Here is a 15,948-nt window from a genome sequence, read left to right on the forward strand (position 1 = left end):
AAAGACTGGAAACAGGGGAAACTGCTAACCTGGTTATATCTGACGGTAACAAAATCCACCTACCAGCACCTCTAAAGCTCGATAAGAAACAGGGGGTAAAGACAGTACGCAAATAATCTGTTCATAGAGTTTAATTTGTGCTTGAAAATAGGCTCCGGGTTGACCGTAAATCATTGTCATAACCCCTTTATTAATGATGGTTTCATTAATAAACACCTTGTTCATTGACAACTGACATATTAAATTTTATACATTTATCAAATGTAGTTTGTCACAGTAAAAACAAATTAATTAATAAAATAGTTACACAAGTTTTAAATGCCTTGGCCATTTCGAATGGGTCTTTGGCATTTGTTCAGGGCACTTGCGGTTATATCAGTCGGAGGAAAATACAATGACTATTTGTACATGGGTCCCACCCTTCAATATCTTACCAACACCTATATTTGTTGTGCTGTTCATACACAATATTATTTACACAAAGTATACAAGCCAGTCCCCATTAACTGAATATAAAAAAATGCATATACAAAATGCCTTCGATGCACCAATATTTCTGCACAGACTGGTTATCTAAATATTTCAACATAAGAACTATAAAGCGGAATACTACAAGAGATTTTACTGCATGTTGCTGTGTAACACCATACCCCAATTATCTTTGAGGAAATTTAGACCCCATCCCATTAGAAATAACATACTTGGTACCAGTGTTCATTTTCAGAGGTCATGCAGTTGAACCGAGCATGCACACTGAGTTTAAAGGTCTTGAGCCAGAATGTCCGAGTGCAGGTGAAATCCAGACGACTCATGACTTCATCGCCACAGCAACCCGATTCTCTCTAATAAGGCAACAGGAGAACCTGCAATTTAAAAAAGAATAAGTCTTGCTTTGGGAAGAAGAAATCATGTAAAGGAAATCCGGTATCAGATGTTCTGCTCTAGCAGGTCAAAAAACACACGCTCAAGCCAAAGCCACTAAAATAGGCCAACATCGTGTAGCTGCTACTGAAGTAGGAGGTCATTATTCTTGATACAATTGAATGTGCATGTAAAAACAGCCGAGAGAAAGTACAAAGTGGAGGAATATGACTCACATGTATCCGGTTATTGGTGTATTTGCACAATGGGATCATGGCATAAAAAGCTTCTGGGTAACTATTGTTTACCTTTAGACAATGAGAGGCTTTCATGTCGAAGACTTGGTCACATTTGTTGCAGCAGAAATGTCAGCTAGTTTTTCTGGTACGCTGAAGAAATAGGTCTGAAAAACCAAAACAATGAAAGGAGAGTAAAGACAAAGAAGGCAAAGAAGCAAATACAGTATTAAGAGAAATGAATGATCAATCAAGAACTAAAGTCTGTCTGTGAGTAAGGAGAATTCCTGCAATCCATTCATCTTGGTCAGCCTTCAGACATGGGCTTACTTTGTAGACTAATTACATGAATGTGACCAGACATATGATACCTCTGTGCATGTGCCTGTCTTGCACTAACGACCCGTTCTCACACCAGTTAGCCAATGCGGTCACAGTTTCCAATGAAGAGAGTCTCCCAGGAGGGAGTGAACTTGACACTATCAGGTATCATCATTTCCCGAAACACACAGCGAGAGACATGCAAAAAATATCCGTGTAGTGTAGTGTCTGTGATTGACATAGACAAGTTGGATCAAAGCTTGGCTTACTGAGATCACTGAGGACAAATGAGAGTGAGTCAATCATTATTGTTATCTACACCAAGATGGACAGGCAGCTTGAACCGACTGGATTAATGAAGATGTAGTTTGCCAAAGCAGGACAATGGATGTTGTATCTCATTTCCCAGAACAGATTTATTTTCCATATCTCCCAAATTTGTAATTAACCCTAACAGGGATGTAAAAGCAGCATCAGAACTACAGCGAGCACAATTACCTTACAGCCAACGGCAAGCAGGACGTTGAACACAACAATGGCCGACATGACTGCTATGATAACTTTGGGGTGGTCGTCCCTGACTGCAGGCCAGAAAGTCATCACCAGAACTGAGCCAGAGAGGCAGAGAGCCACCAAGATGGAGCACCACCTCAGCCATTCATATTGTATAATCCAGAGGACCTTATGTAGGAAACATGAGAATTATTAGCAACAATCAATGCTCTAAATATATTCATGATACAGGGGGAAATAAGTATTGATCAACTGTCGAGATTTGTAATGAAGGGTAACAATTAGGGCTGTCGAAGTTAACGCGATAATAACGTGTTAACGCAAATTCGTTTTAACGCCACTAATTTCTTTAACGCATTAATGCAATTGATATTTTGGAGGTTGTAGCGAACTCAGTTTTAAAGCTAGAGTGAAGGCATAAGGCATCACATGAATCTAGAAAAACCTAAGGAATCCATTGGTACCGACCATGTCATACTAGCTTGTCGTGAAGGAGGCTAAATAACGTTCTAACTTGCGCTGAATTTTGGCAAGGAAAAACTGGCACGGTCATTTTTAAAGGGGTCCCTTGACCTCTGACCTTAAGGTATGGATAAGTACCTCCTACAGCTCCACTTCAAAACACCCAAACTATCCCTTTAAGTATTCATTAGGGCACCAAATGTGTATTAATCCACAGCTAAAAATATTCCTAAAAAAATACAATATTTGCTTGTTTGAGTAATGTTTGCTAAAAACTACAGTGCTAAACTGGTTTAGAAAATTACTGACCCTTTTTAATAGATGAAACTATAATTTCATTACCTATCTGTTTTGTTTTTTTTAGAAATTACACATTCAATAGGAATCAATGGGCTTGGGGCTGAGTGCCACAGACTGAAACCTTTACACCTGATATTCTGAGATAATAAATTGAAGGTCTTACCACTGCTGGAATGTAAATCGCGAGGGAATATCCATACACACAGACGATCTCCATAAAGGAATATGAAACTAAGTTCATGATCTTGTTGTTTCTCCATAGCAGGAAACCCCACAGGGCAAGTGGCACAAACCAAGCATAGCAGAAGATCGCTGTTGCAGCTATTGTCACTAGAAAACACAGCAAATTCAAAAATAAGTTAACCAAAATGGCCAGTTTCCTTCAACATTCAACCTGAACAAGTGAGCCATGAATACCAAAGAATAACAGTACTTACCTTTTTGAAACTCTGGGGTATACCTATAGTTTGGTTTGCCTAAGTGCATCAGAAAGTTGGATATGTTTCCACTGATGGCAATAGCAAACACAAGTGTGGTGCAAATCCAGAATGGTCCTGAAAGCACAAATATCAAGCATAAGAACTTTAGTTTGCGTGCCCATGTGGTTTCTTTAAACAACATTTGTTACAAATGACAAACCACAATTACAAAATTGATGCTACAGAACAGGGACTCCTCTTATTTTCCAAACCATGATGAGATGAATGTTGACTGTTTAAGTGCTAACCATAGAGATCAGGATTTCTACGAAGGTGGACATGAATGAAGTTCTTTCCAGGCCATGGCAGCATTGATCCAATGATTCTTTCCCTCACCTGAAAAAAATGTTAATAACCATTACAAGTGTAAGCTAATCAAAGCTAGATATTTGCTCTGAACCATTACACATTACAAGACAAATTGTCACAGTGCTTAAAAGTCAATAAAATGAGTTGTAAATATATATTACGTGATGGGTCTCGATGTCAAAGAATTTCTGGTAGTACTCAAACGTCCAGAAGGGGACACTTTTCTTTTGCCCAGAGAGAAGCTTCAATTGAAAAAAAAGAGAAAGAATGTAGAAAAGCAAAATTAATCTGATGCAACAACATTCAATAGTTCACAGAAATGGGTGAAAAAAAGTGCCAGTCTTGTGCAGACCTCTGCCTTGTCATCACTGGCAAGTGGGTCCTCGTCATCACCATCAGGAATGAAACCAGCACCTTTTCGCTGCTTCTCAGGTTGGATTTCGTCATCTTCAATGCTAATGGTGGTTGCATCTCTGTTGGCTTCCAACAGATTGCCAGCTTCTTCAAATTCTAATTTCATAGCACGGATAAATAAAAAAAATATTAATCTAAAATTTGGACAGTTTTTGAGTGAACAATGCGTTGTTGATACCAATGTGTGTGCAGCACAGGGATATTTATTTATTTATTTATTTTATTTTTATTTATTTTGCACAATTTAAGACTATACAACATAACAAAAAAATAATAAATGAATGAATAATATAAAGTGCAGGAAGAGGCAAAAAACCCACTGGGCTTATTATCTGAAGCCTCCACTAGAGACAAGATTAATATAAAGAAATAATATGACTACATAATAGTGATAACAAACAATTAGGACAAGATGTATATAATAACAACAATAACAATACAAAAAAAAAGACAAGTGTGTGCGTGTGTGTGTTGCGTGGAAGCGTATGGTTAGTGTTTGTGAGGAGGATATTGATTTAAATATCTATAAAAAGTTCTGGGTAATCATAACCAAACAACATTGTGAGTGGGAAAAAATAAAAAATATAAAAACAAATACATGGATAGAGTGAGATGTGGTGTTTACAGATGCCATAGAGAGACTGGGAAAGAGCATAATAAACTGTAGCAAATCATCAAAGAAGCAACTTCATTTCCTAATTCACTATCTGCAACCATCTTGGACTCTAACCACTGGCGCATTTTACACTTACTTTACACTATACATCCTATATACCACTTTATAGACTGCTCATATGGCTATGGTAAACAGTAGCTACCAATGATGCTTTTAGGTGCCATGGGAAATAACACACCCGACCCAACAAGGTGGGAAATAAGGAAATAGTTTGGAGCCTAGTACACATGGTACAAACTTAAATAAATAAGCATAAATCACATTAATAAATACAGCAAACATAATAATAATAATAATATTAATAATAATAATAATAATTATTATTATTAACTATTAATTATTATAAACCACTGGTGCACTTTACACTTACTTTACACTATACATCCTATATACCACTTTATAGACTGCACATATGTACATATTACATGTATGTATTGACGGACTGTACACACTATGTTCATCCATTCACTCTGTATCTTATTGAAACAGGATAATGTGTGTGTTACCTTGAAACTGGAATGGATCATTCGTCGACGCCATTTACCCGGATTCAGTCTCAGTGACGTGGATCGTCGCACAGGAACTTATCTTCGAGTTAATGTTGCACAAACTTAATGTTTAGAAAGCTGTAGAAGACAGAAACATAACATTTTAAGCTCCTAGATCTAATTATTCATTCCCCGTTTGTTGGTTTAAATCAACTCGTTGTAAACTATGAAGCAATACAGGAAAACTAACATTAGATATCTACCTAACGTACCTTTAGGATTGGGAAGAATAGCAACAGCCTCAGTTGTATTTAAAAGTCTACAACATAGTTTTGTTTATTCTCTTTAAAAACAATGCATGTTTACCAAATTATCAACCCAAACCTTTATAAATCATGCCACTTCTCTCAGCTAGCTTAACTTCGGCTGGAACCGGATATCCTAGACATGTAAACAACACGGCTTCCTGTTACTAAAAAATATCAAAGTAAGGGTTTGAAGTTTTTGAAATTAACATATAATCAATTGTGTCATGATGGGGTTGCATATTATGTTTTTAGAAGTTTAGTTACGTGATATTTTTGCTACTTATTATGTATTTGGTGTCATGAAACGAGTTTCTTTTAGTAGTGGACTTTTATTTTGAAGTTAGGAAGCAAAGACACACAACTGCTGTAACTTGCACGGTAGGAGGCTGCAACAAGGAACTCTAAATACTTGTAGTTAAAGTGTTAAATAACTTGGTGTTATTAGCGAAATAATATGGGAAACGATAGCAGATTATAAAAGAGACTTACTTGAGAAGTATTGGTCCTTTTGGTCTTGGTTTTAGCTCTGTAAACGACCATGGATTAGCTAACTAGCCAGCTACCTTGAGTGTTTGTGCATGAGTTGAGAGTTTTGTCCTTCTCACAGGAAAATAAAAAAAGTGTGACCTCAGTATGGACAATAGCAACATTTATGTGCGAGAAAGAGGCAACCTTCGTCGTGTCAGTGACATAGTCCTGGCTCAGCCAAAGCCAGTGTCCTCATCATGCAGAAGGACAAATCCCTTTGTGCTGAGAAAAGAGCACTTCATATTCACCTACAATGCAGAGGGGAGCCTGAGATACACCACCAAATCTCTCTTTGACATCACTCTGCTATTCGTGGCTGACAACATTCACCATGTGGATTCCCTGGTGGGCTTTCCTGAGCAAATAGGAGACAGGCTTTTTGCAGCAGCAGAGGAGAATCGTGTCTTTCTAAACGCAGACATCTCTCCAAAAGCTCTGCAGTTATTCAGTGATGCATATGGGGACATGGTGCTTGGATCCCTCTGTCTGAGAAATAGGTAAGTTATAGTGCAGTAACAAATCTCCAGTTTGATTTGCCAGAGACAGCAGCATCTTCTTGTCCCCTTTCATTTCTGCAGATTCCCACTCTTGCATGAGAGGATGGATGAAATAAAAACATTTCATAGTTTGAAGTCTCTGGATCTGTTTGGCTGCAGACTGGGTGATGAGCATGAGATATTTCAGCATCTAACATCCAGCTCACTGGCAAGGTAATACCTGATTTCTCAGTCCCAAAGACATGAACTCCTGAACTCTGACGTCTCCTCTGTCTGAGTTGAACATGTGCAATGTTAATGTGCAATAACACGTAGGTCACTTTTGTAATGTAAATACTGTAAATCTACTGTTACGGATATGTGCAATAACATGCTGATCACTCTGTGCAATAATTATATGATGCTGTGCAATAATTATATGATTTTCTGACAGACACTTTGTGCAATAATCTGTCAAAACTGTAATCTGGCAAAACTGTCATCTCATCAATATACATATTGTATTTTTATATTTTATATTGTATTGTCTTTTATATTTTTTATATTTATATTGCACTATATCTTTTTTTATTGTATTATCTTTTCATTCGCACCTATGGGATTGTCACAATCTAATTTCGTTGTACTACACAATGACAATAAAGGGCTTGAATCTTTAATCTTCTTGAATGAAGTGGAGAATTTAAGAAGCGATGTTACTTAACGTAACGTACATTAAATTTACGTAACACCTCTGCCTTTCTTCTTCAGCAGCCTAATCCAGCTTTTCATTGGTGGTAACAGCCTGTCAGATGTCGGCCTACAAAGATTAACTGCACCCATCCGGATGCTGAGGAAGGGACTGGACTGCCTTCAATTACTTGATGTTTCCCGTTAGTAATCAAAATATGATCTGCTTTCATATTGTAGTGGCATTGCAAATACCATCACCTCCAAATGTTGATCAGTAATTTTGTTTCTTGTACAGATAACCCTATCTCAGTGAGGACTCTAAGATACCTCACATGCCTCCCCAAACTTGAAAATCTTGATGTATCTGGGACCAGTTTGAAGGTACGACAGTAACGGTCGTGTGTGCTGCAGCTTATTGTGATGATCTATAAATGTCATTTATATTATACCTCCAGCTTGACACAGGGTTGAAGACAACCATATGGGACCTGTTGGGACTCATTTATTCTGAGAAACCACTGGACACCTTTGATCACTCCAGATGTAAAACAGAAGGTTGGGCTGAGCAGGTAAATGTTTTCAGACATTGATAATAGTAAACATACGTTTCCTTATTTATAGGTTAAATGTTGCAGTTGTAGGGCTGTTTGACATCTCATAAATACATATATTGTTTCATTTTTAGGTTGTAAACCAGTGGGAAACAAATAACTCACAAATGCCAAAACAGAAGAAAATTGATGAATCCAGAACATCAGCACTTCGCTTTTGTAAGTTAATTTTACATTTTCTTTTACATTGTAAGAGGCTATTTTTAAAAGTTATGATTATGACAGATTGAGCGTGTTTTTGGTCTCTAGTCGGCAGGCAGAAGTTTGTCAGAGAAGTACTGAAAGCAAGACCTTTGGTATGTGAGAGCGAGGAAGAGGACAAGAGAGAGAGACTGCATTTCTTCAGACCTGCAGCAAACAGTCACATACCCGACAAACAGACTCCTTCCACAACAAAGCAGCAAGCGAAGCCTTCCTGGCACAACGTCAAAAAAAGGCAGCGTCAGTCAGAAAGTTGTGACAGTTCACGTCAAAGTCCTCCAATGAAACGTTTGTCCTCATCGGCTCCTCTCACTGTAGAGGACATTGACTTGCTGAACAGCTACTGAGGTATGCGTCCATGCAGCATTCTACAAAGAGCGGAGCTTGAGTATGTCGCTTAACCGGTAACATTTAGGTTCAAGATGATTCACACTGGTGAACTGTAAACACTTTTTTTCCTGGATACAGGTGGCGATGTTTATGTATTTTTATAAATAAAGTTTAGTATTTTGTATGTGTCCACTTCTTTGCATGACATTTTGTTGTTTGGAAACAAAGTGTGTTCATCAGACCAAATATGGCAGTGTTGTCGGCCAATATCATCAATAGGATGGATTACTAACTGGGAAAAGCGGTTAATTGCCCTGGAGCAGCTTCATGCTTACTGTCCAAATCCAGATTTCACCTAGGGCACCAAAAGGGCTAGAGTTATGCTTGTAGCAGCTATTGTAATCTCAGCCCACTACAGAGGTCTGGTTAAGCTCAGGTCTTTCTAACTCCACAACCCCAGACCTTTCATTTTCAAACTTGTAGTCCTCAGCCACAACTGATGAAAGTGATGTCACACTTTGCACAGCTTCCACTAAAGACACAAATTTTTTTTTCTACATGTGCAATAGTACTCCCCAAGGCCTGTACACAGACATTGATGTGTAAAATCAGTGCAGTTCTGCTGTAAATCAAATTACCACACAGCAAACCTGAAGGTTAGGTAGTTTTCCAATACAGAAACACTCTACATTGCACATAGAGTGGGAGAAAAAATGGTGTTAATAGGCAATCTAACAGCTCATTTTTGCCCTTGAGCACCCTAGCAGGTTAATTCATGCATTAATTAAATCTTTTATGTATTGTGTAATTGTTGCATCTCTTGAAATGTCACCTTAGAGCGGTCCACACAGTCATTTAAGTGAACACATATTGACGATATTTACACCAAAACAACATATAAAATGGCTGGGTAGGATAATGTAGCTGTGGATTTTTAGATTACACCTTTCAATTCTAGTGGTAAGCAAGTTGTGTGATGATTCATTACTGCACATGCAGGCCCTCAGGCAGTTCACTGCCCTATTATTACAGAGATTAGAGTGGTAAAACAGTTACTATCGTCATGACACAGGAAAATAGTGCTATTCTCTGCAGTCTTGCATAAACTCCCGATTGGAGAGAAAAAAAACTAAATGACTAAGTTTAAATCCTTTTAACAATAAATGGTCACCTGAGCTTTAAACGTCCTGCAGAATGTTAACAAAGGAAGCACTATGCCCACTGTAATGTAATGCTGGAGATGCAAATAAGACCTTCACAGCATTGTAATCTGAACAAGAAACATAATATCATACTGTTGTGTAGTTCAACATTTTAGTTTAAGATTTAAGGTAAGGGTTCTTTTCTGAATTTCTCCCCTTGAAAATGATTGCACCGGTTACTTTAATCCTTCAGGTAGATTCAAAGTTAGCTACGGTATATATTGATTGAAAAAAAAGTCACACCCATGTCAACTTAACTCCATTGCATTTAATTCTGATCCATCATTATGAGAACAGACAACAGTGAAGCAGGAAAGACCTACTGCGTGTACCGTCATTTTTAATTAAGATTAAGAGCATAGAATTTTATTGTAAAATTCAAAATCATCTGTAAATCACTGCAGTAGAAACATGAGGGAGAGTCTGCAATATTAGCACAATCTAGCTTACCAAAAGTTGAGGGTCTGGGTTGAAACCTGCATCACTTTAAGTCACAAATAGTTATTCAATAAAATAAGCACACCAACAGGGAGCCAATGAACACATCGAAATTGAAGAAAAAAATCCCAAACCATATTTTACTTGTACTGCCATATACTATAATGCCTCAATTATACCAAATATACAGAAAAAATACCTTTTCACCACTCCAATTTTAAAAGCATCAAAAAGGAGACGAGACATTATATCAGTAATACAAAACCTTCTGCAAGTAGTTACTTCTCTTTAGCCTAAAAGAAGCACAGGTCTGGTGCCAGAGGATAAAAATCAACTAAATATTATTCATAAAAGAGGAAAATCCCTTCTCTGCTACAGCTTTGGCTTCTAGATGTTGGACTGGCTCAGGTTGACTTTGGAAGGGAGCGGACCGGCCTCCTCCTCTGACCCCTTAGAGGTAATGATCACTAGGGAGGATGCTGGATACGGAGACAGTTTCTGTTCCTTTACGTAATCCCGGTCACCATAGATGCTCAATTTCTGAAAGACAAAAAAGTAAAACTATTGTTTTGGCATTGCAAACATAAATAGCACTCAAAAGTAAAGATAATCACAACCTTGAATATAAGCACAATCATCAACGTTATTGTATGTGTTTAATGGTAAATATGGGAAGAAGATGTTCTGTGTTTCCAGCAGTCTGCTTCACATTAAAAGGTGTTTCACTTATTCCTTAAGAATAGTTTGACATTTTGGGAAATAAGTTAATAAGTCTATTTGCTCTCTTGCTGAGAGTTGGATGAGAAAATCAATGCTACTTTCACATCTGTACGATAAATTTGGAACCAATGTGTGTATTTAGCCTGTCTTTTTTATTATTATTATTATTATTATTATTATTATTATTATTTGTTTAGACTGCACACGTTCTTTCAGTTAGTATCACTTCTAGTAATTGGCAAAGGGGTTTGGTTTCACTTATATTACCTGTGCACTTGGATTTAGACAAAGAGGGTGAATTAGGCTTGGACATTTTTCTGTTGACCGTCAGGTCCTACAGTACTTTAATTTATCCATAGCAGTTGTGGCTTGTCATTCTTTTCATTTAATTAACAGTCAAACGCATCTGGATTTAAGTACAAATCTGTTTTACGCATTACAGTAAAGAGCCTAGTATTTAGCCTCTAGCCCTTGCTAGCAGTCGTGACTCGCTACAGTAAATATGAAGCTATATTCAGCAGCCAGTTAGATTAGCACAAAGACTGGAAAGAGCTAGCCTGGGTCTGTCCAAAGGCAACAATTTTATATCTTGTTTAATTTGTACAAGTGTAAAAACACTAGGCGACCAGCGGAGACTCTAGGAGAGTTACTGATCCTAGACAAGATATGGTCTGATAATTGTTTTGACACCTCCGTTTATGTGCAGATTAAACAAACAAGATATAATGTGTTTATTGGTGAGCTTTAGAGGTGCTGGTATACAGATTTGATACCTTTGGACAGAGGCAGGCTATCCGTTTCCCCGTTTCCTGTCTTTATGCTAAGCTAAAGCTTTGTTTATGCTCGCGCAGGGCACTGTGGTGCGTACCTCCACAGATGGCACGCAGAGACACACACACACACACACACACACACACACACACACACACACACACACACACACACACACACACACACACACACACACACACACACACACACACACACACACACACACACACACACACACACACACACACACACACACACACACACACACACACACACACACACACACACACACACACACACACACACACACACACACACACACACACACACACACACACACACACACACACACACACACACACACACACACACACACACACACACACACGCACACAAAAGGGCGTTTCTGCTCAACGAGTTGTTTGTTTCAGTATTCTCCAAAATGCCAGAGAGCATACGAACAAAATGTTCTGTGAAGAAACAAGAGGTTAACGAGTGTGACTCCTCCTCAATGCCGGGGAGGACTTAGTAATTAACTGTAAACTCATATATCATATTCATGGACATACTTTATCACCTTTATACTGTACAATTGTGAGGAAAGAATTAGATGTATTATAATGAAATGAAGGTTGAAAAGTTTAATATCCTGTAAACAATTTGATTTGGCTGGCAAAATAGAGATATCCTGCTTTTAAAGCATTTTAAAACAAATTGTCCATCTTTCTATCTCATTATTTTACTTTAATTTAACTTATTTGCTTTTATCTTATTGTGTCAGTCATGTTTGAGACATAGAGAGTGCAGCAGGCGCCTAGATACAAAAAATTCAGAGGTGCATGACAAAGCGCTGCGACAGCTTGCGGAGCCTGTTTGTCATACAGTATGTGATGATGTCATTTTTGGCTCACGCATCCTCATCCTGAAGACACTACGGCGAGCACAAACCCTTTACCAGTTGCATGCTCCAGCAACATACATGCATCTATTTTTACATCTAACTCTCAGCAAGAAAGTGGATAAGTGAATTTCCCAAAATGTTTAACTATTCTTTTAACTTCATACACACGAACATTATAAGCAATCAACCAGAGGGAGTACAAAAACAAAACTATGACACCTTGAAATTACACTTTAACAACCATTTACATGCCTGGATTGAGCTTTTATGTTAAACTAAGTACCAGGAAGCATAGGACTTACCTCAGCAGGTACATATTGGTCTACAGCGGTTGCCACAGTGGCACAGCAGATCCAGATCAGGACCAGCACAGACAGGATCAGAGTTGTGGTTAGGATCCACCCTGGTAGCCAAGGGTTCCTGAGGAGAAAAGCACAAATATTAAGCTTGTTCGTCTGGTGCTGTTAATGTCATACTCTACGAAGCAAGTGAAACACTTTAACTCCCATGACGATGTAGATAAATGTGCGCTAACCAACCTTGAAAGACAACTGAAGAGGTTGTATTCATCATCGTAGCTGCGGTCCCCCGTCAAATCTCTCTCCCTCTCCTGGATTAAAGTGCGATGGTATTCTTTGTAAACTGGGCTCAACATGGGGACTTGAAAATGAGAAATGAAAGTTACTTGACATGCACACAAATTCAGTCGGTTTTATTTCCCTGCGTGTATTACAAGACTTATGAATTGTGTGTGAAATATATAGCCTCGATGTAGGCATTTTTAAATCATCAATCAATCATAATGATGGAACATGTCACTCATGAAGCTCATGTATGTATTTTCTGTGAACAGTGGTGTTCTATGGCACAAAGGAATGCACTGAATCAGGTTCTGACTATACAGGAAATACCTGTAAAGATACATTCATTGTTGGTTTTGTTTTTATCGCAAGATTTCTTGACAATGTCATCAACTTTATCCATTAAGTGGATTTTTTTTTTTAAATTGAGTGGAGGACTTACAGCTCCTCTGTGGCTCCTCTTTAACATCTTTTTCCACTTCAATTTGGGAGAAGAACTTGACTTGTGGTTCAGTCTGTGAACAGAAGACAAAAACAGTGTTTTTAAATTACATTTGTACAGTAACAGGATGAACTGTGTTGTTTGCACACAGAATGTTGAATTAGATTAGAGATGTTCTGATACCATTTCTTCCTTTCCAATACTGATTCTGATACCTGAACTTGCGGTATCGGCCAATACCGAGTACCAATCCGATTCCAGCGTGATAAAAATATATAGTTATTATTATTATTTAAAAGCTGCGACAAACTACCTGCAATCAGTTCTTCTTCGCTGCTCTAAAACGCACAAGTAGTTGCCAGTGGCAGCCATGATACATCCAGGGCGGAAGCACAGCAAAGAAGAATTGATTTCCGGTTAAACAAGTTTTTAACAATTATGGCATTGGATCAGTGCATAGACTGGAATACTCGCCCGATATTCTGAATTTTGGGCAGTACCAGATGCATGGTATCGGTATCAGAACAACTCTAGATTAGATGGCCTAGGTTTCCCCTCCTACTCCGCACAATACCTGGAAAATGACAACTCTGCCATCATCAGCCTGGAGGTAGAACGTCCACGTGGAGGTGATGAAGCTGTGGGCCTGATTCATTACATCCTCCCAAAACCCTCTGACCAGAGTCAGGGGGTGCAGCAGGTGAATCCTTGGCATCATAGCATCCAACTGAAAAAAAACAAAAAAAACAAGCAATAATGAGAACACTGTTCTTTATTGAGGGGATTTGTATATCCACACAGACCAACTGAGGGATTGTTACATACTTGTACCTGCTCAAGCCGTTTCTCAGCAAAGGGAAGCTGATTCTGACAGCCAAGGTTGCAGGCATACTGCTCATCAGAGTGGGTGTAGGCTTCACGACAGGCTGCGGAAGTTTTGATGGTGGTGAGAGAGGGAACAGATGGTGAAACAGGATTACAGACAAAAGGAGTGGAAGAAGTCCACACATTATGAAATTAGAATAGAATAAAAAGCTTTATTGTCATTGTATTAAAAACAACTAGATTCACAGTTGCCACTTCTGGTCAGTGCTTTAAAACAAATGCTTGGCAAGACTAAACAAGGCAGATAAAACATATAACAGGTAAAATACACACACAGTATATAAAGCAAATAAAACAGGTAAAGTAGATGTAATAAATAAATATAATCAGAAGTGTTACACTAGAGGTATAAAATGTAAAAAAAATAGATGTAATGTAAACAGAGGTAATTAAACTTGTAAAATAGGTAGGGTAGGTGTAATAAATAAAATGTAAACAAAGGTAGTTGCACTTGAGGTGTTTAACCAGCCCATTGACATGTGTCCTCTGTAATGGACATTTTGTCCACATGCATATCCTCTTACTCTTTTGATCTACTCTATCAACCCCTGGTGTATTGTAAAGATGACATCATGGGTTTTCCAGTGATATGGCATTTTTTTAAATAAATTTGAATGTATTCTTGGTTTAATATCACTCTACAGCCATAATCTGTTCATTTGTTTAGTCTTTTCACACTGAAATAGTCCTGTAGTCCACTAAAAATAAAGTTTAACAAGCCTAAATTGTTAAGATTTTCTTTTTAACCCTAAATAGGAAGGAAATCACAAAAAAAAAAAGATTTGGAAGTTTTTAACTGGGTTCCCAGGAGGGTATTGCATCAAGGATATATTGCACAGAATTGAAACTGGGTGTGTAACCATGGAGGCTGATCATATGATATGCAGGAACAAGTGTTTTATAGCTTTACAGTAGGTGATAACAGCAGATATCAGAGGCCTGGTATTGGACTGTGCATTGGTGAATTGAAATAGGCCAAAGGCTCAGTGCATAGCTTACTTGATTCACACTCAGATTTGGTCTGATTCAGATCTTCACTGTCACGAACAAACTGGCAAATGGAGAAGAGACGACAGCCTCTCTGACAGGCGTACAGTTCCTCCTCCTGCAAAACACACAACAATAATAACCGTGAGATATGATGCAACTTCAAGTCATAAAGCTCTCCTTCAACAGACAACATCTGATTCAGCTAAAGACGTCGTGACAAAGTGAATATATCACTAGGTTAGTCCCTAAGTTACCAAACGTTAGCTAATAGCTAGACATTAGTTCCTCATCGAGAGCAGCAGTTGACTACTCACCCGTGGATACGTGTGCAAACTGTATGTCATTTCACACGACTTATGGCAAGATGCTGTGTTTCCCAACACGCTGTCAAACACATCTGTGGACGCTGATGTGCACGCAAGCAGGACGGAGAGTCCCAACATACAAACAAAGGAGGAAAGAGTCCCCATTTTGTCTGCGAGAATCTAAACAAACAACTCAACACGCTCTTCTTCCTCCTCCTTAATCGGCCTGTGGTATCGCGATAACTCTGCTGCTTCACGCGAGAACTAGACGATCCTGAAGGTTTTGCTGTGTTTATGGTCTCCTCGTAGATTACTCGATTCTTCCAGTTTAGAAGTAGATAATAACAAAAACAACACATTCATAGCCTGATTTATGTAAGATTTTGTATTCCTAAATGGATCTTTTTATGGCTGTATTTTCTGATTTATGGAGTGATAAAAAGAGATTTCCAAAATCCGCTCTGTACAAACCTTTGACTCCAATATGTCAACAAAATGAAACAAGAA

General features: G+C 38.3%; 3 protein-coding genes across 10 annotated transcripts; 1 reads left to right on the top strand and 2 right to left on the bottom strand.

The window, feature by feature from the left end:
- Nucleotides 1–115: 115 nt before the first annotated feature.
- On the bottom strand, nt 116–5,513 carry yipf1 (Yip1 domain family, member 1). 3 transcript variants are annotated; one of them, XM_037787335.1, is made up of 10 exons: nt 5,444–5,513; nt 5,078–5,197; nt 3,834–3,991; nt 3,643–3,723; nt 3,421–3,508; nt 3,131–3,247; nt 2,857–3,023; nt 1,917–2,099; nt 1,170–1,264; nt 116–863 (listed from the first exon to the last, which is right to left on the bottom strand). In XM_037787335.1, exons 2-9 carry the CDS (start codon nt 5,109–5,111, stop codon nt 1,190–1,192), a joined length of 903 nt encoding a protein of 300 aa, XP_037643263.1. In that variant the 5' UTR covers nt 5,112–5,197; nt 5,444–5,513; the 3' UTR covers nt 116–863; nt 1,170–1,189. The 3 variants fall into 3 exon arrangements, with proteins under 3 accessions (XP_037643263.1, XP_037643262.1, XP_037643264.1); XM_037787334.1 differs by having other exon boundaries at nt 5,332–5,486; XM_037787336.1 differs by lacking the exons at nt 116–863; nt 1,170–1,264; nt 1,917–2,099 and adding an exon at nt 2,113–2,394 and having other exon boundaries at nt 2,757–3,023; nt 5,332–5,489.
- On the top strand, nt 5,331–8,394 carry lrrc42 (leucine rich repeat containing 42). 5 transcript variants are annotated; one of them, XM_037787330.1, is made up of 8 exons: nt 5,331–5,546; nt 5,975–6,392; nt 6,474–6,605; nt 7,143–7,264; nt 7,360–7,445; nt 7,520–7,633; nt 7,750–7,834; nt 7,925–8,394. In XM_037787330.1, exons 2-8 carry the CDS (start codon nt 6,001–6,003, stop codon nt 8,221–8,223), a joined length of 1,230 nt encoding a protein of 409 aa, XP_037643258.1. In that variant the 5' UTR covers nt 5,331–5,546; nt 5,975–6,000; the 3' UTR covers nt 8,224–8,394. The 5 variants fall into 5 exon arrangements, with proteins under 5 accessions (XP_037643258.1, XP_037643255.1, XP_037643257.1 ...); XM_037787327.1 differs by having other exon boundaries at nt 5,473–5,552; XM_037787329.1 differs by lacking the exon at nt 5,331–5,546 and adding an exon at nt 5,625–5,745.
- A 1,262-nt stretch (nt 8,395–9,656) lies between these two features.
- Nucleotides 9,657–15,677, bottom strand: tmem59 (transmembrane protein 59). 2 transcript variants are annotated; one of them, XM_037787332.1, is made up of 8 exons: nt 15,451–15,677; nt 15,146–15,251; nt 14,087–14,187; nt 13,836–13,988; nt 13,262–13,334; nt 12,778–12,898; nt 12,541–12,658; nt 9,657–10,386 (listed from the first exon to the last, which is right to left on the bottom strand). In XM_037787332.1, exons 1-8 carry the CDS (start codon nt 15,604–15,606, stop codon nt 10,234–10,236), a joined length of 981 nt encoding a protein of 326 aa, XP_037643260.1. In that variant the 5' UTR covers nt 15,607–15,677; the 3' UTR covers nt 9,657–10,233. The 2 variants fall into 2 exon arrangements, with proteins under 2 accessions (XP_037643260.1, XP_037643261.1); XM_037787333.1 differs by having other exon boundaries at nt 14,093–14,187; nt 15,451–15,676.
- Between the last annotated feature and the right edge of the window lie 271 nt (nt 15,678–15,948).

This window comes from Sebastes umbrosus, chromosome 12 (assembly GCF_015220745.1).
Source record: "Sebastes umbrosus isolate fSebUmb1 chromosome 12, fSebUmb1.pri, whole genome shotgun sequence".
Lineage (NCBI taxonomy): Eukaryota > Metazoa > Chordata > Actinopteri > Perciformes > Sebastidae > Sebastes > Sebastes umbrosus.